Genomic DNA, 24,472 nt, shown 5'->3' on the forward strand with positions numbered 1-24,472 from the left:
TGTGAACTTTCAGAGATGCGAACGTGCATTCCATCAACGGCAGGAGTAAGTGAAATTGCAGCTTGCCCTCTGTCTCCTATTGCTGACGATCCTTCAGCTCTACCATCTCCCATCTCCTCTCCCTCCTCCAGTCAGTAGCTCTTCTTGCCTGTTCACTTGATGGCAGCCCCTGTATGCCAGCTGTTGTACTGTACTACTGTACTTTTAAGGTACTGTACCATAAGATTAAAAATGTTTTCTTTACTTTTTGTTTTGTTTGTTTGTTTTTTATGTATTATTTGTGTGAAAAGTATTATAAACCTATTACAGTACAGTACTATGTAGCCGATTGTGTTAGTTGGGTACCTCCGCTAACTTTGTTGGACTTACGAACACATTGGACTTACAAATGTGCTCTCAGAATGGAACTCGTTCATATGTAGGGGACTTACTGTACATAGTTTCTAAGTCTTTCCACAGAATACTGATTAATTACAGAGAGAAAGTTCTCAGTTGACAGTAGAGAGGCCTGGCAGATCAAAGTGAATATGATCAGGAATGGGACAAATTGAAATCCTGTGCCTCTAAATAGGATGCAGAGTGGATAACATCACTTATGTGACATTCCTGTCAAAGATGCATAATCTGAATGTAATCATGAGGAAATGCACCAAAACACCTTAAAATTTGTATGGAAACACAAAAGACCTCAAATAGCCAAAGCAGTCTTGAGAAAGAAAAACAGCTGGAGGAATCAGGCTTCCTGACTTCAGACTATACTACAAAGCTACAGTAATCAAAACAGTATGGTACTGGCACAAAGACAGACTTATAGATCAATGGAACAGGATAGAAAGCCCAGAGATAAACCCATGCATCTATGGTCAGTTAATCTACAACAAAGGAGGCAAGAATATACAGTGGAGAAAAGAGAGTCTCTTCAATAAGTGGTGCTGGGAAAAAATGTAAAAGAATGAAATTAGAACATTCTCTAACACCATACACAAAAGTAAACTCAAAATGGACTAAAGACCTAAATGTAAGGCTGGATACTATAAAACTCTTAGAAGAAAACATAGACAGAACACTTTTTGACGTAAATTGCAGCAATATCTTTTTGGACCCACCTCCTAGAGTAAGGAAAATAAAAACAAAAATAAACACATGAGACCTGATAAAACTTAAAAGCTTTTGCGCAGCAAAGGAAACCACAAACAGAATGAAAAGACAACCTACAAAATGGGAGAAAATATGTGCAAATGATGTGACCAATAAGGGATTAATCTCCAAAATATACAAAAAGCTCATGCAGCTCAATATCAAAAAAAAAAACAAACAAAACAAACAACCCAATCAAAAAATGGGCAGAATGGGCAGAAGACCTAAATAGACATTTCTTCAAAGAAGATATACAGATGGCCAGCAAACACATGAAAGGATGCTCAACAGCACTAATCATTAGAGAAATGCAAATCCAAACTACAGTGAGGTATCACCTCACACCGGTCAGAATGGCCATCATCAAAATATCTATAAACAGTAAATGCTAGAGAGGGTGTGGAGAAAAGGGAACCCTCTTGCACTGTTGGTGGGAATGTAAATTGATACAGCCACTATGGAGGACAGTATGGAGGTTCCTTAAAAAACTAAAAATACAACTATCATATGACCCAGCAATCCCACTACTGGGCATATACCCTGAGAAAACCATAATTCAAAAAGAGTCATGTACCACAATGTTCATTGCAGCACTATTTACAATAGCCAGGACATGGACGCAACCTAAGTGTCCATCGACAGATGAATGGATAAAGAAGATGTGGCACATATATACAATGGAATATTCCTCAACCATGAAAAGAAATGAAATTGAGTTATTTGTAGTGAGATGGATGGACCTAGAGTCTGTCATACAGAGTGAAGTAAATTAGAAAGAGAAAAACAAATACCGTATGCTAACACATATATATGGGATCTAAAAAAAAAAAAAGTCCTGAAGAGCCTAGGGGCAGGACAGGAATAAAGATGCAGATGTAGAGAATGGACTTGAGGATACGGGGAGGGGGAAGGGTCAGCTGAGACGAAGTGAGAGAGTGGCATTGACATATATACACTACCAAATGTAAAATAGATAGCTAGTGGGGAGCAGCCGCAAAGCACAGGTAGATCAGCTCGTACTTTGTGACCACCTAGAGGGGTGGGATAAGGAGGGTGGGAGGGAGACGCAAGAGGGAGGGGATATGGGGATGTATGTATGCGTAGAGCTGATTCACTTTGTTATACAGCAGAAACTAACACAACAATGTAAAGCAATTATACTCCAATAAGGATGTTAAAAAATAAATATTGACCTTTAGGTGGTTATATGCATATTAAAGTTTTTAGGAGGAAGTGTACTTGATGTCTACAAATATTTTTTGAAGTATACTGATATAAAAGGAAGGATTGAACTATACGTAGATGGAAGGATAAATAATGAAGTATAGTAAAATATTTTTAAAAATTGGGCAGAAGATCTAAATAGACATTTATCCAAAGAAGACATACAGGTGGCCAAAAAGCACATGAACAGTTGCTCAGTATTGCAAAGTATTAGAGAAATGCAAATCAAAACTACAATGAGGTATCATCTCACACTGGTCAGAATGGCCATCATCAAAAAGTCTAGAAACAATAAATGCTGGAGAGGGTGTGGAGAAAAGGGAACCCTCTTGCACTGTTGGTGGGAATGTAAATTGATACAGCCACTGTGGAGAATGAACTTATGGTTACCAGGAGGGAAGGATGGGGGAAAGGGATAGTCAGGGAGTTTGGGATCGACATGTACACACTGCTGTATTTAAAATAGATAACCAACAAGGACCTACTGTATAGCACAGGGAACTCTGCTCAGTGTTATGTGGCAGCCTGGATGGGAGGGGAGTTTGGGGGAGAATGGATACATGTGTATGTATGGCTGAGTTCCTTTGCTGTGCACCTGAAACTATCACAACACTGTTAATTGGCTATACTTCAATATAAAATAAAAAGTTAAAAAAAAAGTCTACAAACAGTAAATGCTGGAGAGGGTGTGGAGAAAAGGGAACCCTCCTACACTGTTGGTGGGAATGTAAACTGATAACAGCCACTCTGAAGGACAGTATGGAGGTTCCTTAAAAAGTTAAAAATAGAACTACCATGTGATCCAGCAATCCCACGCCTGGGCATGTATCCAGAGAAAACCATACTTCGAAAAGATACATGCACCCCAGTGTTCATTGCAGCACTGTTTACAATAGCCAAGACATGGAAGCAACCTAAATGCTCATTGACAGATGAATGGATAAAGAAGATGTGGTACATATATACAATAGAATACTACTCAGCCATAAAAAAGAATGAAATAATGCCATTTGCAGCAGCATGGATCAACCTAGAGATGATCGTACTAAGTGAAGTAAGTCAGACAAAGACAAATATCATATGATATCACTTATATGTGGAATCTAAAAAAACGATACAAATGAACTTATTTACAAAACAGAAACAGACTCACAGACATAGAAAACAAATTTATGGTCACCAAAGGGAAAGGTGTCGGGGAGGGATAAATTAAGAGTTTGGGATTAACATATACACTACTCTGTATAAAATAGTCAACAGGGACCTACTGTATAGCACAGGGAACTCTACTCAATATTCCGTAATAACCTATATGGGAAAAGAATCTGAAAAAGAATGGATATATGTATAACTGAACCACTTTGCTGTACACCTGAAACTAACACAACATTGTAAATCGACTATACTCAATATAAAATAAAAATTTAAAAAAAAAGTATATGACTGTAATCATGAGGAAATGTAAAGACAAACCCACGTTGAAGAACACTCTGCAAAATAATGGGCCTGTAGTTTTCAAATAACTCATAGTCATGGAAGTTAAGGAATCTAATGTCATGTAATAGTGGGTCTAAATAGCCAATTGGAAGTTCTGAGCTTCACTGTGGGGAGGAGCTGGTTAGGCCATTCATCAGTGGACCCCTGACGTAACTATTTAGGTCTTTCTTCTTGAGGTGGTTGCTTTCTGCAGAGAAAGCTCTTCAGATCTCTTGCCTTGCAGGGTAAAGTCCAGGGTGCAGCACTCCATAGGCTGGGTGAAATAAAAGAACTGGATGTTGAATGGCTGGGTGTGCTCATTGCTACTGGGGGTACCTGCTCGTAGACCAGCTCAGGGAACAGAGCTGGAGAAGAAGTCTAAGCATCTTAGCATCCAGCAAGCAAGTCCCCTTTCTACTCTGGTGTCCTCGTATCAGTTGTGCTTGGTGTCCCCCAGGCCAGAGATGTTCTGTGAAAAATCTCACCCATGAATAAAATTCCAGTCTTTTGCTTGAATGAAGTGGGGGGCGGCAAACTTTCCAGTGAAGCAGATCTGGGGATCTAACTGCTTGATAACCTTTCCTTTTCACCAGTCCTGCTTGTGTTAACCCCTCCTCCTTCCACCTTCCCCCTGCCCCCTTTCCTTTGCCTTTGAGTATTCTTTGGTGTGGCTTGGTTGGTTCTGTTCCCTTTTAACAGACCTAAGTTACCTGTCATCTTAAACAACTTCCCATTTGCTCTTAACTCTTTCAGCCTTCCCTGATGATAGGCTGCTATAATAAGGTACCACAGACTGGGTAGCTTAGCCAGAGGGAAAATTATCCTCTCACAGGTCTGTAATCTAAGAAGTCCAGGCTCAAGGTGTCAGTAGGGTTGGTTTCTTCGGAGGCCTCTTTCCTTGGCCTGCAGATGGCTGGCTGCCTTCTCCCCGTGTCTTTGTATGGGCTTCCTTCTATGTGTGTCTGTGTCCTAATCTCTTCTTATAAGGCACTGGTCGCACTGGATTAGGGCCCACTCTAATGACCTTATAGACCCTGTTTCCAAATGCAGTCACATGTAAGGTGCTGGAGCTAGGACTCAACATATGAATTTTGGGGGACACAGTTCTGCCCGTAACACCCAACCATTGCCTTTGGCAGCATCGGCACTAAGGTTCTAGTGCTGCCTGCACTTGAGTTGCCGCGCTCGGCGCCCTGATTCTGTGGGCCTGACTTCTGGGTGATGGAATCAGATGGGATTGAGTGGGATCAGGCATGGAGTGTGAATGTTGGAATCGTATTAGTTTTGAGTGAGTTGTGAAACATTACTTTTATAGTCATTAGTTTAGCTTTTAATATTCTCTGGCCTAAAGCACTTTATAATATTCAGCCCTGACTGACTTTAGAGGTCTCATATCCTCTGAACATGATCCTGAAATTGAAATGATAAGGATGTGAAGGAGCACGCCACCCTCCTCAGACTACCCTCAAGCCCTGTCTCCACCTCTCCCACCCCGACCCCTTACTTCCCCTCCCAAATCAACTGAAAATTACTTCTAAAATTTGCTTGCAGCTTTCTGCTTTCTCCTCTTGATTTTTTATAGCTAGGGAATTAAAAGAATTATTTTATGTCAGTAGTGTTTCTCTTGTATCTGAAATTGGTAATTATAATCAGCAACATCTTGAGACTTGGATGATATTCGGTGAAAATTCTTTGTAAATTTGAAAAGCCATGTAAAATGTAAGGTTGAGATTTTACTTGTCCTGTCCATTTAAAGATGGACTGCTGACTTACATATTATGGTGACCATGTCACTGTAACTTTATCACAAGGAAAAGACTTGTGTTATTCCTCCTTAATGTAATATCTGTGAAGGTGGCTCAGAAGTGTGAAGAATCTCTGTGCTTCAGAATTAGAAGGGACCTTAGAGATGAATTTGAATAACTCTTTTTGTCAATAAAAAGAAGCTGAAGTCTAAGACTGAAGCTGAAGTCCAGGACTGAACGTTAGTGTGATTGAGTGGGAGTCTCACCTGGGATTCAAGTCTGGATCAGCCGACAGTCCATTTGCTAATGTTACTTCATATCCCATACTTTATCACAGTGGCTGTGATAAAAAAGAATATATATTTTTCAGTTAGTAATACAGAAGAAAAAGTAGTGCTGAGTATTTCAAGTAAAATTTTTTTGACCTGCAAAAATTGTTGTGGAGGTAGGTGGGTGAAGATTTGTAACCCTTGGCATGGGAAGGGCAGTGGGGCATCTAGCTTTAAGAATAAGTAATTATTATAAGCGGAGTGAATTTTATTTCGCTGGGCAAGTCAGGGGAATGGTGGTGCTTTGACTGGGCCTGAATGTTGGGTTTTGGGGTTCCCCACAATTTTCAGAGTATGGAGTGTTTTATTAGAGTGGAGCCCTGTAGTATCTTTTACTCTTGGTTGGAGCATCCTTTTAACAGGTGTTTCTCTTCTGTGAGAGTCTGAGTGTGCTTTGAACACCGCTTCACTTCCAAACCTTAGCATAGGTGTGCTCTGTGGACCAGCATCAGCATCCCCTGGGAACTTCTTAGGAATGCAGAGTCTCAAGCCCTACCCCAGGCCTGCTTGATCTGTGTTTTAACAAGACTCCCAGGCAGTTCATATATACAGTAAAGCATGGGAAACGCTGGTCTAGAGCAGTGGTTCACAAAATGTGGTCCCTGGACCAGCAGCATCAACATCGCTGGCAAAGGTGCGAGAAAACGCACATTCTCAGGCCCCAAATCCCAGACCCCCTGAACCAGAAACTCTGGGTGAAACCCCAATATGTGCTTTAACAAGCCCTGTAGGTAATGCTAATTCATGCTTAAGTTTGAGAACCGCTCTGGAGCACTGTGTTGCCACAGTTTTGATCTGGACTCATGGTGAAAAATATATTTTACGTCATGACCCAAAACACACACACACACACACACACACACACACACACACACACACACACACTCTTAGAAGTTTCATAAAACAATGGTTATCTTACCAAGTGCTATATCTACTTTGATATTTTCCGTTTTATTCTGTTAAATATATATGTGTGTGTATAAACTTATTTATAAAGAAAATCTGGCCATGACCCACACAGCTGATTACAAAGCCACTAATAGACCATGCACTGCAGTTTAAGGATGGATGCTCTTGAACAGGGTCTCTTAACCTTCTTCTGTGCTGTGGCCCCTTTTGGCAGTCTGGTAAAGCTCTTGATCTCTTGTCAGAATAATGCTTTTTAAGTGTATACAGTAATATACACGGAGCTGCAAAAGAAACCAATTATATAGGGTACCAAAATATTAAACAAATGTGTGATATGGTGATATATTGTATTTTCTTATTCATAGTAAGATTTAGTGGTGGGTCTTGTAACTACTATCATTTCAAAGTAGGGATGGGTATAAATGATAGTTCAAGGTATTTGCAGTAATTGTTACATGAAGTGAAAATGGCTGTGATTTCAACTGGTGACAAAGTTACGGTTACTGATAATAATACTGTGGTTTGTAGAGTATATGCATATTTGAAAAAAAAGCTACATTTCAGTTTAAGGTAAGTGAAAATAAAGATGTAATTTTTTTCCCTGTCTAACTTCAGACCTCCAAAATTCTGAGGTTAAGCACTCTTGCTCAAGAGGAACCTTTCTTTGGAGAATAGTTCCCAGGCTTTAAGACTGTGTGTCAAAAATTACCTTCCTGGAATTTCTTAAAACTGCTGCTTCATCGATGCTGCCCTCAGTAGTGAGAGCGCAGAGTCCTAACGACCACCGGGGAATTCCCCATATATCCAGTCTTTTTCAGATTCTTTTCCCAAGTAATGGAGTTTTCCTTTAAAATCTTCTTCTCTATTGTTTTCCTGAGGTCACCTCAGGCCCAAATGCAATCTAATGACAGTGTTTCTTCTCTAGTCTCCCCCATCTCAACACACCACCCAGCTGCTCAAACCAGATTCCTGGGATCATTCTCTGGGCCATGGGTTCTGGATTCAGGATCTGAATCTGGGGTCCACGGTTTACTAGCTGTGTCACCTTGGACAAGCGACAAGCCTCCCTTTCTCTGCCTGTGAGACTGGGATGGCAGCAGTGCCCACCTCATAGGACTGTTCTGAGTATTACATGAGACATCCCAGGTATTGCACTGGAACAGCCTGGCCTGGAGTTAAGTGGTTAGTAAATGTTATCCATTACAGTTATGCTTGATTTCTTCCTTTCCCTTATTCCTTAAACCCAGTTTGTCAGAAAATTTATGTAGAGTCTCCCTACAGGTACATTTCACATTTATCTACTTCTGTCTGTTTCCATTGCCATCATCCTACTTGAAACTTTCATGCATTCTCATTGGCACTTCTGACTGGTGTCTCTCCTTCCTCTTGACTTACTCCAATCAGTTTCCCCTATAAGAACCGTATGATTTTTTTAAAGTGTCAGTGAATGATCTTCTAAAAATGTTAGTGACCACCGTACGTTTAGAACCGTCCGGTGGCTTCCCATCAAGCCTTTCCCTGACCTGCAGCCTGTGTTTTTGGCCCCTGCCTCCTTTCCAGTGTTTGTGCTGTGCTGTTTCTCTGGTCCGCCTCTAAACTTGCCCGTGTACCCACTATTCTGTGGCCACGTTGGCTTTCCCTCAGTTATTTGGGTAGCCTGGTCCTTTCATACTTTGAGGCCATTGTGTGTGACCCTCTGCTCAGCTGCATGTTTCTGCCCTTCCTCAGCTCCCGTCCTTCTCATCTCTTCAGGTATTGGTTCCTTAGAGAGCCTTTCCTAACCACCCCCTACCTAAATTAGGGCACCAAGTTCCTCCTTTATCAGCCTGAGGCTCCCTAAACACATCAACAAGTGAATATTGCCTCTCCATCAGGGAAAAGGATAATTAACAGCCTGTGATTATGAAGCATGCAACTCCAAGAGGAGTGTGCACCTTTTCCAGAAAGAATAATTTTACACATTGTGAACATTAAGTGATTGTAGAGCTATTTTAAGAAATTGCTATCTTGAAATTGTTCAAGAAGGTCTTTGATATTGTTATTCAAGAACAAAGAGAGGCCTGCCCACTGAACCTGTCTGCAGAGGGTGATGGAGGTACTCATAACCCAGCCATGGGCCTCCTCACTGCTGTCAATCATTTCTGCTCCAAAGGGTAAAGCAGACGTCATAAAATTTCCCTCCTTGAAGTAGCTGCCTGGTTGCTGATAGAACCCTTCATGCTCCTCTCTCCTAAAGTGAATGGTCAGTTGCTGCTCAGACATGAGAAAGATGTCTCATGATTAGATGGTAGAAACCAGTGTGGTAATATCTGGATCCTGGTTTTAATTTTTGAGTTCGAAGTGAAGAGGCAGAATAATGACTCCCTGATTGGACTCGGTCAAATTTCTTTGTGTTTTGAAATTTCTGCCTTGTTACTTATTTTTAATTAATCCTAGGCCAGAGAAAGGAGACACTCCTGATTTTTGGCAGTTGCCTAAAGCAGCCAGGAAAAGGGTGATAGGAATTGAGAATCATGTTGTGAACCACTTCAGTGACCTTTGTAGTTTTTCTTTCAAATAAGGGACATTTAGGAATTCCAAAGGACACTGGGACAGATGCTTGAATTTAGGATAATAAGTATAAATGCCTGGTACTCCTGTTTGGCTAAATGGTGTTCCTGATTAAATAAAAATGTGGTCTCTTTTGGGGAAAGACTACTTTTTGTTGACATACTTTAGCAGAACCCATGCACAGAAATATTCCTGCTATGGGCTGTGGGTAATGATAATCATTTGGAAAATGATGTGTCTAAAAATAAAATACAGTTTTCTTATTGCAAAATAACATATACTTAATTTTTAGAAATTCTACCATAATTCTGCCCTCCAATCAAGCCAAACTTTTCATATTTTTCATGTTCCCCATAGATGTTTATATGTTTATCTTTCTATATAGTTGTAATCTTGCTGTGATCATCTTGTATTCTGATTTATGTTATGTTATGATTTTTATGTTTCATTTTTAATGGCTGTATAGCATTCTATCAAGTAGAAATGTCATAACCATTCTCTTGTTGGTTGATTTGCTTTATGATGTATTTTTTATGATGTACTTTTAATGATGTCTTTGTTTTGCTCTAATTTTGCAGGCAGAGACATTTGTTTGGGTTAACAGTACATCAGCACATTCCCAGAGTGTTGCCAAGGCCAAATATGAATTTTTATTTGGCAGATCTGAAGAGAAAACTCCAGATACTAGTAAGTGTTTCCCTACCTTCCTCTTTCAGGTAACAGATAGGAAGTGCTATTGAAATTTCAACTCTCAGAAGCTGAGAATTCTTCAAATCAAGAAGTGACTTGAAATTACCTAAAACAGGCTATTAGAATCACATCCTGTATTTCTGAGTTCTACACCTTAGGAAGGTGTAGAATTATTAGTGAATAATTAAAGCAAACAGGTTTCACAGAGGTAGGAAGGCAGTGGTGCAGATGGAGAAAAGGTACTCAATCAGCAGGAGATAAAGGCCATAGGAGTCTTGGGAGTCAGGCTCCCAAGAGAAGGGTACTGAATGTGGTTAAGAGCCTTGGCTCTTTAGCTAGGCTTCTTGAGCGTCAATTCTGGCCTTGTAACTTATGAGATGCGTGACCTTGAGTAAGTTGTCCAAGCTATTTTTGCCTCAGTTTTCTCATCTGTAAAATGGGCTTATAGTGATACATGTCTCAGAAATCTTTTGAGGATTAGGTAGATTGACATATGTAAGGATCTCAAAACCGTACTTGGCATGTAATAAATGCTATGGAAGTGTTTGCTGCCATTATTATTTATTGTGATCATCATCATCATCATATTCCTGACCTTTGAAGCTGACATTTAGAAAAAGTACAATCCTGACTCTCCTCAGCTCCATCGCTGATTTCTGACACTGATTTCTGTTTTGGGTAGACAAGGAATCTGACCTAATGTATTGATAGCTGTTGTTCAGTTGAAGAAGTCAAATGCTAACTATTCATTTTGCTTTACGTGTTAGATGGGATTATATAATGGGCTCCCTAATACCTGGGGCTAGCAAGAATGCAGTGTATATCAATAATTCCTTTTACCTTAATAATGAATATTTATTAGATATTTCAGTAGTTGGGGACTCTTAATGAAGTATAAAACAGCTAAATTATTTTAAAAAAATCATTCTGCTTTTATTATGTAGCATAAATACCTAACATTCTAGGCTTGAGATTTGGGGCACTTAGTCATTTATTCACTTTGTCGCAGGGAGTACTGACTGTCATCACCCCAAGACTGTGTAAAACTCCTCCTTGGTATAGCCTTAACTTTGTGATTTTGTGCTAATTAAGCTGTTTTTAACTTTGATAAAACATGAATTTTACTTCACTATATAGAGATACTATCAAATGTCTACACAGTCCTTTGACTTATTGGTGGGTGAGTTTGGGTCTACCTTACTCATAGGTTTTGTAGTTTTCCAAAGTGTACCTGAGGCAAATCAGAATGACATTTTAAACCTCCTGTTCCTTATTTGCCTTGGTAAAAATGGTTGGTATTATTTATTTCTAGTGTGATGTTATTCTGCAGGTGTGTAAGTGTGCATGCATTTATTAAACAAATCAATTTGATGAACACTTATTATGTGCTAGTCACCTGTGCTGGGCACTGTCATGGTACAAAGGAGTAGAAGACAGTCCTTGCCACCTGGGGGCTAATTCTTTGGTCAGAGAGAGGGAATGATCACTTCCAGCTGTGCTGGTGATGGCTTCATGGAGGAGGTGAAAATTGCACTGTTCTTAAAGAATGACTAGTATTCTGATTAATCGAGTTTTGGGGAGGGCATTTCAGACTGAGGGAAGGGTATGAGCAAGGGTGTGGTGGCAGAAAATACAAATTGTTTGGAGAACAGGGAGGAACTGCTCAGGTTGGTTTGCAAAGCATATCTGTGAGAGATAGGTTTAGAAAGATAACCATTTAGAAAGGGGCAGAATCATGGAGGGTGAAGAGTGTGCATTTTAATTTAGGTATGCAGAGATGAAGTGCCAGGTACTGTTTTTGTTTTTTGTTTTTAATTTATTTTTTATTTTTATTTTTTTATTGGGGTATAGTTGCTTTACAATGTTGTGTTAGTTTCTGCTGTAAAACGAAGTGAATCAACTATATGTATATATATATATATCCCCTCCCTCTTGGACCTCCCTCAACAACCCCCAATCCCACCCATCTAGATCAGCACAGAGCACTAAGTGGAGCTCCCTGCGCCATACAGCAGGTTCCCACTAGCTATCTGTTTTACACATGCTAGTGTATACATGTCAATCCTAATCTCCCAATTCATCCCACCCCCACTTCTCTCCCCCACCGCCCCTCCCGCCTGTGTCCATACGTTTGTTCTCTACGTCTGTGTCTCTATTCCTGCCCTGCAGATAGGTTCATCTGTACCATTTTTCTAGATTCCACATGTATGCATTAATATACAATAATTGTTTTTCTCTTTATGACTTACTTCACTCTGTATGACAGTCTCTGGGTCCATCCACGTCTCTGCAAATGACTCAGTTTCATTCCTTTTTATGACTGAGTAATATTCCATTGTATATATGTACCACATCTTCTTTATCCATTCGTCTGTCGATGGACATTTAGGTTGCTTCCATGACCTGAGTATTGTAAATAGTGCTGCAATGAATATTGGGGTGCATGTGTCTTTCTGAATTATGGTTTTCTCAGGGTATATGCCCAGTAGTGGGATTGCTGGGTCATATGGTAATTCTATTTTTAGTTTTTTAAGGAACCTCCATACTGTTCTCCATAGTGGCTGTATCAATTTACATTCCCACCAACAGTGCAAGAGGGTTCCTTTTCTGCACACCCCCTCCAACATTTATTCTTTGTAGATTTTTTGGTGGTGGCCATTCTGACCCGTGTGAGGTGATACCTCATTGTAGTTTTGATTTGCATTTCTCTAATAATTGCTAATAATAATTGCTAATAATTAGCAGTGTTGAGCATCTTTTCACATGCCTCTTGGCCATCTGTATGTCTTTTTTGAGAAATGTCTCTTTAGGTCTTCTGCCCATTTTTTGATTGAGTTTTTTGTTTTTTTGATATTGAGCTGCAGGAGCTGTTGGTATATTTTGGAGATTAATCCCTTGTCAGTTGCTTTGTTTGCAAATATTTTCTCCCATTCTAAGGGTTGTTTTTTCACCTCGTTTATGGTCTTCTTTGCTGTACAAAAGCTTTTAAGTTTAATTAGGTCCCATTTGTTTATTTTTGTTTTTATTTCCATTACTCTAGGAGGTGGGTCAAAAAAGATCCTGCTGTGATTTATGTCAAAGGGTGTTCTGCCTATGTTTTCCTCTAAGAGTTTTATACTGTCTGGCCTTACATTTAGGTCTTTAATCAATTTTGAGTTTATTTTTGTGTATGGTGTTAGGAAGTGTTCTAATTTCATTCTTTTACATGTAGCTGTCCAGCTTTCCCAGCACCACTTATTGAAGAGACTGTCTTTTCTCCATTGTCTATCTTTGCCTCCTTTGTCATAGATTAGTTGACCGTAGGTGTGTGGGTTTATCTCTGGGCTTTCTATCCTGTCCCATTGATCTATATTTCCGTTTTTGTGCCAGTACTGTCTTGATTACTGTAGCTTTGTAGTGTAGTCTGAAGTCAGGGAGCCTGATTCCTCTAGCTCTGTTTTTCTTTCTCAAGATTGCTTGGCTGTTTGGAGTCTTTTGTGTTTCCACACAAATTGTAAAATCTTTTGTTCTAATTCTATGAAAAATGCCATTGGTAATTTGATAGGGATTGCATTGAATCTGTAGATTGCTTTGGGTAGTATAGTCATTTTCACAATATTGATTCTTCCAATCCAAGAACATGGTATATCTCTCCATCTGTTTGTATCACCTTTAATTTCTTTCATCAGTGTCTTATAGTTTTCTGCATACAGATCTTTTGTCTCCCTAGGTAGGTTTATTCTTAGGTATTTTATTCTTTTTGTTGCCATGGTAGATGGGATTGTTTTCTTACTGATTTTTTGTTGTTAGTGTATAGGACTGCAAGAGATTTTTGTGCATTAAATTTGTATCCTTCAACATTAACTGATTAGCTCTAGTAGTTTTCTGGTGGCATCTTTAGGATTTTCTCTGTATAGTATCATGTCATCTGCAAACAGTGAGAGTTTTACTTCTTCTTTTCCAATTTGTATTCCTTTCATTTCTTTTTCTTCTCTGATTGCTGTGGCTAGGACTTGCAAAACTATGTTAAATAATAGTGGTGAGAGTGGACATCCTTGTTCCTGATCTTAGAGGAAATGCTCTCAGTTTTTCACCATTGAGATTGATATTTGCTATGGGTTTGTCATATATGGCCTTTATTATGTTGAAGTAGGTTCCCTCTGTGCCCACTTCTGGAGAGTTTTTATCATAAATGGGTGTTGAATTTTGTCTTAAAGCTTTTTTCTGCATCTATTGAGATGATCATGTGGTTTTTTTCTTTAATTTGTTAATATGGTGTATCACATTGATTGATTTGCTTATATTGAAGAATCCTTGCAATCCTTGCATTCCTAGGATAAATCCCACTTGATTGTGGTATATGATCCTTTAATGTGTTGTTGGATTCTGTTTGCTAGTAATTTTTTGACGATTTTGGCATCTATGTTTATCAGTGATATTGGTGTGTAATTTTCGTTTTTTGTGATATCTTTGTCTGCTTTTGGTAGCAGGGTGATGGTGGTCTCGTAGAACCAAGTTTAGGAGTGTTCCTCCCTCTGCAAATTTTGGGAAGAGTTTGAGAAGGATGGGTGTTAGCTCTTCTCTAAATGTTTGATAGAATTCACCTGTGAAGCCACCTGGTCCTGGACTTCTGTTTCTTGGAAGATTTTAAATTACAGTTTCAATTTCATTACTTGTGATTGGTCTGTTTATATTTTCTATTTCTTCCTGGTTCAGTCTTAGAAGTTGTACCTGTCCAAGAATTTTTTCATTTCTTCCAGGTTGTCCATTTTATTGGCATATAGTTGTTTGTAGTAGTCTGTTATGATCGTTTGTATTTCTGTGGTGTCATTTGTAGTTTCTCCTTTTTCATTTCTAATTTTATGGATTTGAGTCTTCCTTTTTCTACTTGATGAGTCTGGCTAAAGGTTTATCAGTTTTGTGTATCTTCTCAAAGAACCAGTTTAGTTTTATTGATCTTTGGTATTGTTTTCTTCATTTCTATTTCATTTATTTCTGCTCTGATCCTTATTATTTCTTTCCTTCTACTAATTTTGGGTTTTCTTTGTTCTTCTTTCTCTAGTTGCTTTAGGTGTTAGGTTAGATTGTTTATTTGAGATTCTTCTTGTTTCTTGAGGTGAGATTGAATTGCTATAAAGTTCCCTCTTAGAACTGCTTTTGCTGCATCCCATAGGTTTTGGGTCATTGTGTTGTCGTTGTCATTTGTTTCTGTGTGTTGTTTTATTTCCTCTTTGATTCCTTCAGTGATCTCTTCGTTAGTAACATTTGTTTAGACTCCATGTGTTTGTGTTTTTTACAGTTTTTCCCTGTAATTGATTTCTTTTAAAAAAAAATTTATCTATTTATTTATTTTTGGTTGCGCTGGGTCTTCATTGCTGCATGTGGGCTTTCTCTTGATGCAGTGAGCAGGAGCTACTCTTTGTTGCGAGCTACTCTGCACGGGTGTCTCATTGCAGTGCCTTCTCTTACTGTGGAGCACAGGTTCTAGGCTCGTGGACTTCAGTAGTTGTGGCACGTGGGCTCAGTAGTTGTGGTTCGCCGGCTCTAGAGCGCAGGCTCAGTAGCTGTGGCAGACAGGCTTAATTACTCTGCGGCAAGTGGGATCTTCCTGGATCAGGGATCAAACCCATGACCCCTGCATTGGCAGGTAGATTCTTAACCACTGCGTCACCAGGGAAGTCCCTGTAATTGATTTCTAATCACATAGCTTTGTGGTCAGAAAAGATGCTTGATATGATTTCAGTTTTCTTAAATTTACTGAGGCTTGATTTGTGACCCAAGATGTGATCTATCCTGGAGAATATTCTGTATGCACTTGAGAAGAAAGTGTACTCTGCTGCTTTCGGATGGAACGTCCTATAAATATCAATTAAGTCTGTCTGGTCTGTTGTGTCATTTAAAGCTTGTGTTTCCTTGTTGAATTTCTATCTGGATGATCTATTCATTGGTGTAAGTGGGGGGTTAAAAGTCCCCCACTATTACTGTGTTACTGTCAATTTCCCCTTTTAAGCCTTATGTATTGAGGCACTCCTATGTTGGGTGCATAAATATTTATAATTATTATGTCTTCTTCTTGGATTGATCCCTTGATCATTATGTAGTGTTCTTCCTTGTCTCTTGTAAAACATTCTTTATTTTAAAGTCTATTTTATCTGATATGAGTATTGGTACTCCAGCTTTCTCTTGATTTCCATTTGCATGGAATATCTTTTTCCGTCTTCTCAGTTTCAGTCTGTGTATGTGTCTCTAGGTCTGAAGTGGGTCTCTTGTAGACAGCATATATACTGTCTTGTATATATGGGTCTTGTTTTTGTATTCATTCAGCCAATTTGTATCTTTTGATTGGAGCATTTAATCCATTTACATTTAATGTAATTATCGATATCTATGTTACTATTGCCATTTTCTTTATTGTTTTGGGTTTGTTCTTGTAGGTCTTTTTCTTTTCTTGTGTTTCCTGCCTAGAGAAGTTCCTTTAGCATTTGTTGTAAAGCTGGTTTGTTGGTGTTGAATTCTCTTAGCTTTTCCTTGTCTGTAAAGCTTTGGATTTCTCTGTCAAATCTGAATGAGATCCTTGCTGGGTAGAGTAATCTTGGCTGTAGGTTCTTGTCTTTCATCACTTTAGGTATATCCTGCCACTGCCTTCTAGCCTGCAGAGTTTCTGGTGAAAAATCAGCTGATAACCTTATGGGGATTCCTTTATATGTTATTTTTTGTTTTTCCCTTGCAGCTTTTAATATTTTTTCTTTGAATTTAATTTTTGTTAGTTTGATTAATATGTGTCTCGCCGTGTTTCCCCTAGGGCTTATCATGTATGGGACTCTCTGCACTTCCTTGACTTGGGTGACTATTTCCCATGTTAGGGAAGTTTTTGACTATAATCTCATCAAATATTTTTTCAGACCCTTTCTCTTTCTCTTCTTCTTCTGGGACCCCTATAATTTGAGTGTTGGTGTGTTTAATGTTGTCCCGGATGTCTGTGAGAATGTCCTCATTTCTTTTCATTCTTTTTTCTTTATTCTGCTCCTCGGCAGTTATTTCCACCATTCTATCTTCCAGCTCACTTATTCGTTCTTCTCCCTCAGTTATTCTGCTATTGATTCTGTGTAGTACATTTTTCATTTTAGTTACTGTGTTGTTCATCATTGTTTGTTCTTTAGTTCTTCTACGTCCTTGTTAAACATTTCTTGTATTTTCTTGATCCGTGCCTCCATTCTATTTTTGAGATTTTGGATCATCTTTACTATCATTACTGTGAATTCTTTTTCAGGTAGGTTGCCTATTTCCTCTTCATTTATTTGGTCTTGTAGGTTTTTACCTTGCTTCTTTGGCTGTAACATATTTTTTTGTCATCTTATTTTTCTTTTGATTGGTGGGGCTGTTTTCCTGTCTTGCTGGTTGTTTGGCTTGATGTGTCCAGCACTGGAGTTTGCAGGCAGTTGTGTGGAGCTGGGTCTTGGTGCCGAGATGAGGACCTCTGGGAGACCTCACACTGATTAATATTCCCTGGGACCTGAAGTTCTCTGTTAGTACACTGGCTTAGACTTGGTGCTCCCACCACAGGAGCTCAGGCCAGACGCCTGGCCTGAGAACCAAGACCCTGTAAGCTGTACAGTGCAGCAAAAACAAAACAAAACAAAACAAAAAAACAACAAACAGAAAAGAGCAGAACAATAACAATAAAAAATAGAATTAGAAAAATTAAAAATATATTGGAAAAAATAATAAAAATGAAACAACAAAACAGAACCACAACAGCAAAAGCAAAAAAAAAGAAAAAAGAAAATAAAGAAAAAAAGAGATAAAAAAAGTAAAAAAATAAAATATTCCCTGGTGCCTCCTCTATCAGTGTCCTTCTCCCGATTGTGAACTACAGCCAACCCCCACCTCCCCAGTGGGCCCTCCAAGACCTCTAGGTAGGTCTCTGGACTCACTATGTCAGCCCTACGTCTGCGTGTGCTCCTCTCACCAGCATCTGTTCCTGGAGCTGGCCTGGAGCACATGTGCCCATGCAGGCCAGCTGGGGCACAGGTGTTCACAGGCACACCCACAGGGGCTGGAGGAGGCCTTGGAGGGGGGCAGCGTTTGGCCCACCTGGACCCACGCGGCCAGAGGAGGCTTTGTCGGGGCGGGCCTCAGACCTGGGATCCACGCAGTCGGCAGAGGCTTTGGCCGGGGCCACTCAGGTCCGCAACTCATGCAGCCGGAAGAGGCCTTGTGTTGGGGGCTCAGGCCCAGGACACGTGCAGCTGGAAGAGGCCTTGGTGGGGAGGAGGAATTCAGGCCCAGGAACTGTGCCACCAGGAGAGGCCTTGGCGGGGGCAGGGGTTCAGGCCCGGGGTCCCAGCAGGCTCATGGGGGCCCGAGGGGCTGGGGGAGGTGCTGGCCGCATTACCCTCCAGTCCCCTGATTCTGTGAAGGTCCCTCTCCTTCCCTGCTGATCCTCTTGCTATGAGTGGGTGCCTCCGAGCATGGGAACCTCTCCCCTCCCCCAGCTCCCCCCCAGGGGTGCCAGTCTCGTCCCACCTCCACTTTTCTTCCCCCCCTCCTTCCCTCCCACGTCCTACCTGGTCGAGTGGGGATTTCTCCCATCCTCTTAGGGGTCCAAGGTCCCCCACCAGCGCCGAGTTGGTGCCCTTTTTGTGAGGAGATGCGAACTCTGTCTTCCTACTCCGCCATCTTGTCTCCACCGTTCTTGTTGTTTTTCTAACGCTCCAGCCTGGAGTAACTGTATTTCTCCAGGTACCATTTTAGAGAGATAAATCAAGATGGGTTGATCTGGAAATTGGAAGGGGCAACAGAAGTTGTTGCTTATCATAAGAGGGGTGTGAGATGCAAGTTTATATTGATTTTTGGAAAGTACTTTTTTTTTTTAAATCTTTACAAAGAAATGATGGCACATTTTTATCATTTCAAAAATACTCTTGAAGTTTCTTTATATTGACCATTCATCTATCGTCAAAACACTGCCCAAACTCAGAAGACCATAGAGAAAGGTAGTAGAGAGACTAGGACAGTGTTTTTATTTGAATTTGATTGATAGGCATACCTCTTTCCACTTGTTTTTGTTTTTCCAAGTGGATTAAATACGTGACTGAAACTGTCTAAGTGCTCCAGAAACAGCCTGCTGGAGAAATGGAAATGCTGACATTGAGTTTTGAATGCGTCCCCAGTAATATTCAGGTGGTAGCCTCTTAGTAATGCAGCCAAGTCAGTGGAGGTCAGTTGACTCATGACCCCAGTTACGCCCAAGGAAAGTGTCGCTGCTCTAGGGACAGGAGGCTTAGGCTTTGCCACTCAGTGGGGACTTAACATGGGCTGCGGCTGGGAGGTTCTAGGGAAGACAATTCAAGATGGTTTGCAAAGTGTTGCTTATTGCAGGGGTTTTGAATCTGTGACAGAGTTTGGGGGTGTTGGATGGGGTATGGGAGAACATGAGAACAGAGGAAAGAGTCCCTTGACTGGGAATTAAGATCTAGATTCTGTGATCTGTTCATCAGTATAGTGAAAGAGGTGACCTTGCTTCTCTCTATTCCCTGCTGCTTTCTGGGAGCTGTTGCAGCTTTCAGGAGCTCTTCAAGGGCAAGTCCGTAGTTGGTAATTGCTGAGAAGCTTTGAGCTAGTGTGGCATCAATTGTGCTGTGACTTAATGAGGAGCGGGGAGGCGAGTTACCAGAGGTTCCCCTCTTCCATTCTTATCAGCCGTTGGAATATTTGTGGAGCTGCATTGAACTACAAAGAGATAAAAAAGAGGTGCCACAGGAGCCCACCTGGGGCCACCTGTGAAGCAACACCTCCCAGACTTACCCCTTGCCCCTCGTTTTCTCTCCTGGCTGTTGCACTGAGGCTGCTGGCTTCTCTCAGCTAGTCAGATGGCGTCTACTCTAACAGGAGGAGGCTTCATTTTGGGGAAGTACATTCTTTGAAGTGTCCCTAAGGCAGTATCAGATGGCTGAGGTTGGTATGTCTTTGGGGGGAAAATCCAGAGGGAAGAAATGCTTGAGAAAGTCTTTGAAGAAGAGTGAGACTGTTCCTTGGCTTGTGGGGAGGACACGTGACTTGTGGAAGCGTGTGAGGGAGCGAAGGGCCCGTGGTATCCTGAGAAGGGGAACTGACTTCTCGTATTAGCTCTCGGAAGTTTACAGAATCTCACTCCTACCTTCTCTACTGATTTTTAAACTTTGAGATAAGTAGGTAAGGAAATACGCTTCAGCAGTATTGAAGAAATTGTCCAAGGGCATGTAGTTTAGATGCTTTCAAGTCAGGTGGAGGCCGGGGAAGAGGTGAGGGGTTGGCGGTTGATGAACTGGTTTTCCAGAGCTCTGATGGGCAGAGTCACTCGTGTGGAATTAAAGCCCCAGCCTGCAACCCAGATGGGGTAGATGTCCAAGTGTATCGTCTCGTGACACCTGGAAACTGACACAAACGTGCTGGGTTGGTGAAACGCCACAAGTTACTGCTGAAGTACATGCAAAACCGCCCAGAGGGGCCCTTTCACAGCCCAGGACATAGAAAACTCTCATATTAATGAATAAATCAGTGACCCTAAAATGGACAAGGTCACAATAAAGTGGTATAAACTGCAAAAAGGAAGGAGCTTCCATGGGAGGGAAGGTCAGCATACACAGCAAGCAGGGAAACCAAGACCCACAGAGCCAGAGACAGTAGAATATTCTGAAACTATAATAGGTTTGTTTAAAAGATAAAAGAGGGAACCATTATGATAAAAGAGGAAAGTATGAAGTAGAGAACATGCATATCTGGACAAAAAAATAACTTAAAGAAAATGAAAAATATAAATAGGGAAATTTAGAAAAGCACAATGGTTGGGTTAATTTTACTTTTGGTGGGGGCTGATGAACTTTTTTCTGATCCCTGCTTTTTTTTTTTTTTTTCCTGCTTTTCAAATGTTATCTGCAGAAAAGTGAAAAGAAGGAAAAAAAGGAGCATTCGTAATTCCAAGCAATATGTTCTCATCTTGGCAAAGCTTACTTCCGATTTTTTTGTTTGTCTGTTCCATCCCCCAAAGGCACGTTTCTTCGTTATTCTGTAAACATACAGGCGGTTACTCTTTGCCAGGCATTGTTCTAGGTCTCAGGGTGGAGTGTTGAACAAAACTAAAATCCTGGTTTGACAAATTGCTTAACAAAGATTGTTCCAATTCCAAGTCTCCTCTATGGTACAGGTGTCACCTCCTCTTCCTCATATTACTGTCTGAGACAAAGCACCGCACCGCATTTAATAGGGGAAAATGCACTGGTTAGGTTTTATTCCCCCAGATGTAGGCATTTATTTTTTATTTTAAATATGAATTTTAAGTTTTTATTATCAAAATAATATGAGTGTATAATCTGAGAAATATAACCGTTACTAAAGTATGCACGGCCCATGTGCGGGTCCCCCTCCTCGCTTTCTTCCCCTAGTGACGGTGACTTTTGACTGTTGCTGTTTTCTTCTACTCTTTTTCCTTCTACTTTAGCTTTTTTTTTTAAGCTTTAATGGTAGTTGCCTTATAGATAATATGCTTGCACCTGTATTTCTTACTTATTCAAGAAAAGTATTCTATAATAAAAATGAGAAATTTGGCTCACTTTCACCGCCCCCCCCCCCCACCAGGTCCACAGGTTGTATTCTTACTTTTAGTTTTTTATTTGGTTACATTATGGTTGTTAAATCTCAGGACACTCTTGTGTAAGATGAGAATGCAGCACCCCTGCAGCCCGCCTAGCTCTCCTTCCCCTGACTTGGCCTCCTTGCGTCTCACCTTTACTTTTACAAGGCTGGAGGCATTTATATACTGTTCTGTAACTACAGGATAGCAAAATCTTTTGTGCTTTTACTACAGATTGATTCTGAAAATTCAAAACCTGGCATCAGCATTTACAGAGTGCAGAATCCAGGTGGTGTAGTTGGAGCTGAAGTGAAAGAGAAGCGAGTCCTATGTCCATGACCTCTGCTGCTCAAGGGGTGATACAGTCAAGGAGAGCAGAGAGGAGAGGGAGTGAGGTTAACTGTATTATTTGTAACAGGCAGTTTGTTTTCATCTTGAAGGCTTTCTTAGAGCCTTCTGACAACCTGTTCTCAGTTGTGCCGTAAGTTTCTAGGCCTCTGTACAGCTGTTCCCCTTTGACTTTGACAGAAATTTTAACTGCATTCTTGATTAGATGTACTGTATCTTGGATTACATGCCTCATTCTTGGAAAATTTTTTTTTTCTAGAGTATATCTATCCTTTAGTAATACTTCCTGAGAGGTTCTGGGGTTGGTAACATTCCTAAAGCTTTGTATGTCTGGAAACGACCATTTTGTTTTTATGCTTCATTGCTCACTCCCCTGCAACTGAGTCTAGATCCAGCTCAGTTCCCTTCAGAATTCTGAAGGCGACCCGCTTTCCCTGGCATCCACTGATCCTGATGTGACTCTGAGGCTTGCTTCCTTGTGCGGGACCTGCTCTCTCTAGACACTTTTGAGGTCTCCTCACCTCAGCCCTCTGAACTATCAGGAGGGACACATCGTTAATTGTTCTTTCTGTGCACTTGGTGAGCCCTTTGGGTCATACCTTAGCTCTGGAAATATATGTTCTTTTTTTTTTTTATTATTATTTCCCCTCCATTTAAAAAAAATGCTTTTTACTTCTAAAATTCCTGTTCTTTTTTTTTTTTTTTAAAGCAGCTGTTGAAAGCTGAGGAGCAGGATTTGACTTTTTTGAGATCAACTTTGGAACAGCACTGCAACAGTGCATCTCAATTAGAATAGAGAGCTTTTATCTCCAGAAACTTGTGGCACCAAATGTAATTGAGGTCAAACTTTTTAATGTACATATCAGCTATCAAGGCTTTGTTTAAGATTTTCTTCTTCATGTGTTTTTTATTGGAGAGCTAGTCTTTCCTTGACGTACAGAACTCTTTGAGTGCCGTGAGGGTGTTTTAGAGTAAATTTGGGTCCTCAAGATGGGTCCCTGAGAAGAATTTTTCATTTTCAGGTGTAAGAACTACTTTTTTTTTCCTGTTTTTTAAATTTTTTTTATTTTTCCCCTTTCCTTTCATTGGCGGCGCCGCGTGGCTTGCAGGGTCTTATTTCCCTGACCAGGGATTGAACCCTGGCCACATCAGTGAAAAGACCAGAATCCTCACCACTAGGCCACCAGGGAGCTCCCAGAACTACTTTAGAAAGTCTGCTTTTAGCAGAGCCTCCTTTCACCATTCCTAAATCAACTATCCAGTCTTAAGTTTCCTTTTATTTTTAGGTAGGAGATATCTTTTCCCTTTTATTTTGTAAAGGAGAGGTCATATACTGGCATCTTGCATGCATGTTTTATTTGACCTGGCCAATGTTTTAATGAAAAATTGAGCTAACCTGAAAAAAACATTGGGGGATTTCATGTAAAAATCCAGACTTCAAGCTTCTGTGGGGAAATCTGGGGTGCACCACCGTGTGCGTGTTGCAGCTGGCCCTAGATAGAACTCAAGTGCTGCAGGCTCCTACTTTGCCTGCTTTCCGTTTGTGTTACCTCCTGAAGCTTGTAGGCATTTGGGCTTAAGGTCTCTGCTTTAAAGTCGTACTAGTGTATGGCTTGTTATTTTGACATGTTTTCCAGTAATGATTCTCATTATGTCCTGCTTTGCAACCCTGACTAGCATCCAAAGGTGGATATATCATGAAGTATGCCTGGGACCTTTCCAAGGCCTTCTGAGGCCTAGCAATTTTTTCTTCTTTCGCTTAAAGAGAGCATCCCAAATTTTGTAAGTTTCAGGAGCCACAAAACTGGATCTGCCCCTGCCAGCATGAGAACCACCTGTAGACCTTTTAAAATAAAAAAGATTCTTGGGCCCACCTTCTCCAGGCCTATGCAATCAGAATCTGTGGGCAAGGGACCCAAGCATCTCTCAGTTTTTAGGCAGCTCCCCAGGGGATGATTATGATGCACATACAGGCTTAAGAACTTCTGTATTTAAAAAGGTAATTACCTGAGCTATTTGTAAACTATTTTAATACTAACAAGATTCATTGTGGGATCCTTTAATACATTTGAACTATAGTTGATGTATTTTACTGACATTCGAAACTGAAATGCTTAGGAACCACTCCCAACTGAAGATCAATCAGATAAGTTAAGAGGACATCTCTGAAATTAAAATTGTGATGTCAGTACGAAAACATGATTTGATTGTTAAAAAAATAGTGTGCATTATTAGTTTTTCAGGAATTTATGAGGTTCCTATATCTGTGATGTTTGTCCACTCATGTGGAATTTCACCGGCAATTTCTGTTATGCTAGTAGTCACGTAAATATTTGCTTTGGGAAACGTTATTGTATAGGTAGAATCAGGCAGAGATTCTGGAGTCATTATAATGAAGATACAGCAGACAAGGGGATATGATATTGCAGCCTGATACAAGTGCCTCTGCTCTTATTGCTTGGGCAGGTTGAATG

At 40.4% G+C, this 24,472-nt stretch overlaps 1 protein-coding gene across 10 annotated transcripts in view; it reads left to right on the forward strand.

Moving 5' to 3' along the window:
* PSD3 (pleckstrin and Sec7 domain containing 3) overlaps window positions 1-24,472 on the forward strand; it is a 560,140-nt gene that overhangs the window by 125,549 nt on the left and 410,119 nt on the right. For 7 of the 10 annotated variants that reach the window (XM_082444219.1, XM_082444218.1, XM_082444220.1 and 4 more), the window contains one exon: window positions 9,949-10,057. The exons of 2 other annotated variants lie outside the window; for them this stretch is intronic. In XM_082444219.1, the coding sequence (XP_082300345.1) occupies window positions 9,949-10,057 (109 nt within the window). Of the gene's footprint in view, window positions 1-9,946; window positions 10,058-24,472 lie in introns of those variants that run through there. One more of the 10 variants, XM_082444207.1, reaches the window with a different exon arrangement.

This window comes from Balaenoptera physalus (assembly GCF_965194825.1).
Source record: "Balaenoptera physalus genome assembly, chromosome: 21".
In the NCBI taxonomy this organism is placed as follows: domain Eukaryota; kingdom Metazoa; phylum Chordata; class Mammalia; order Artiodactyla; family Balaenopteridae; genus Balaenoptera; species Balaenoptera physalus.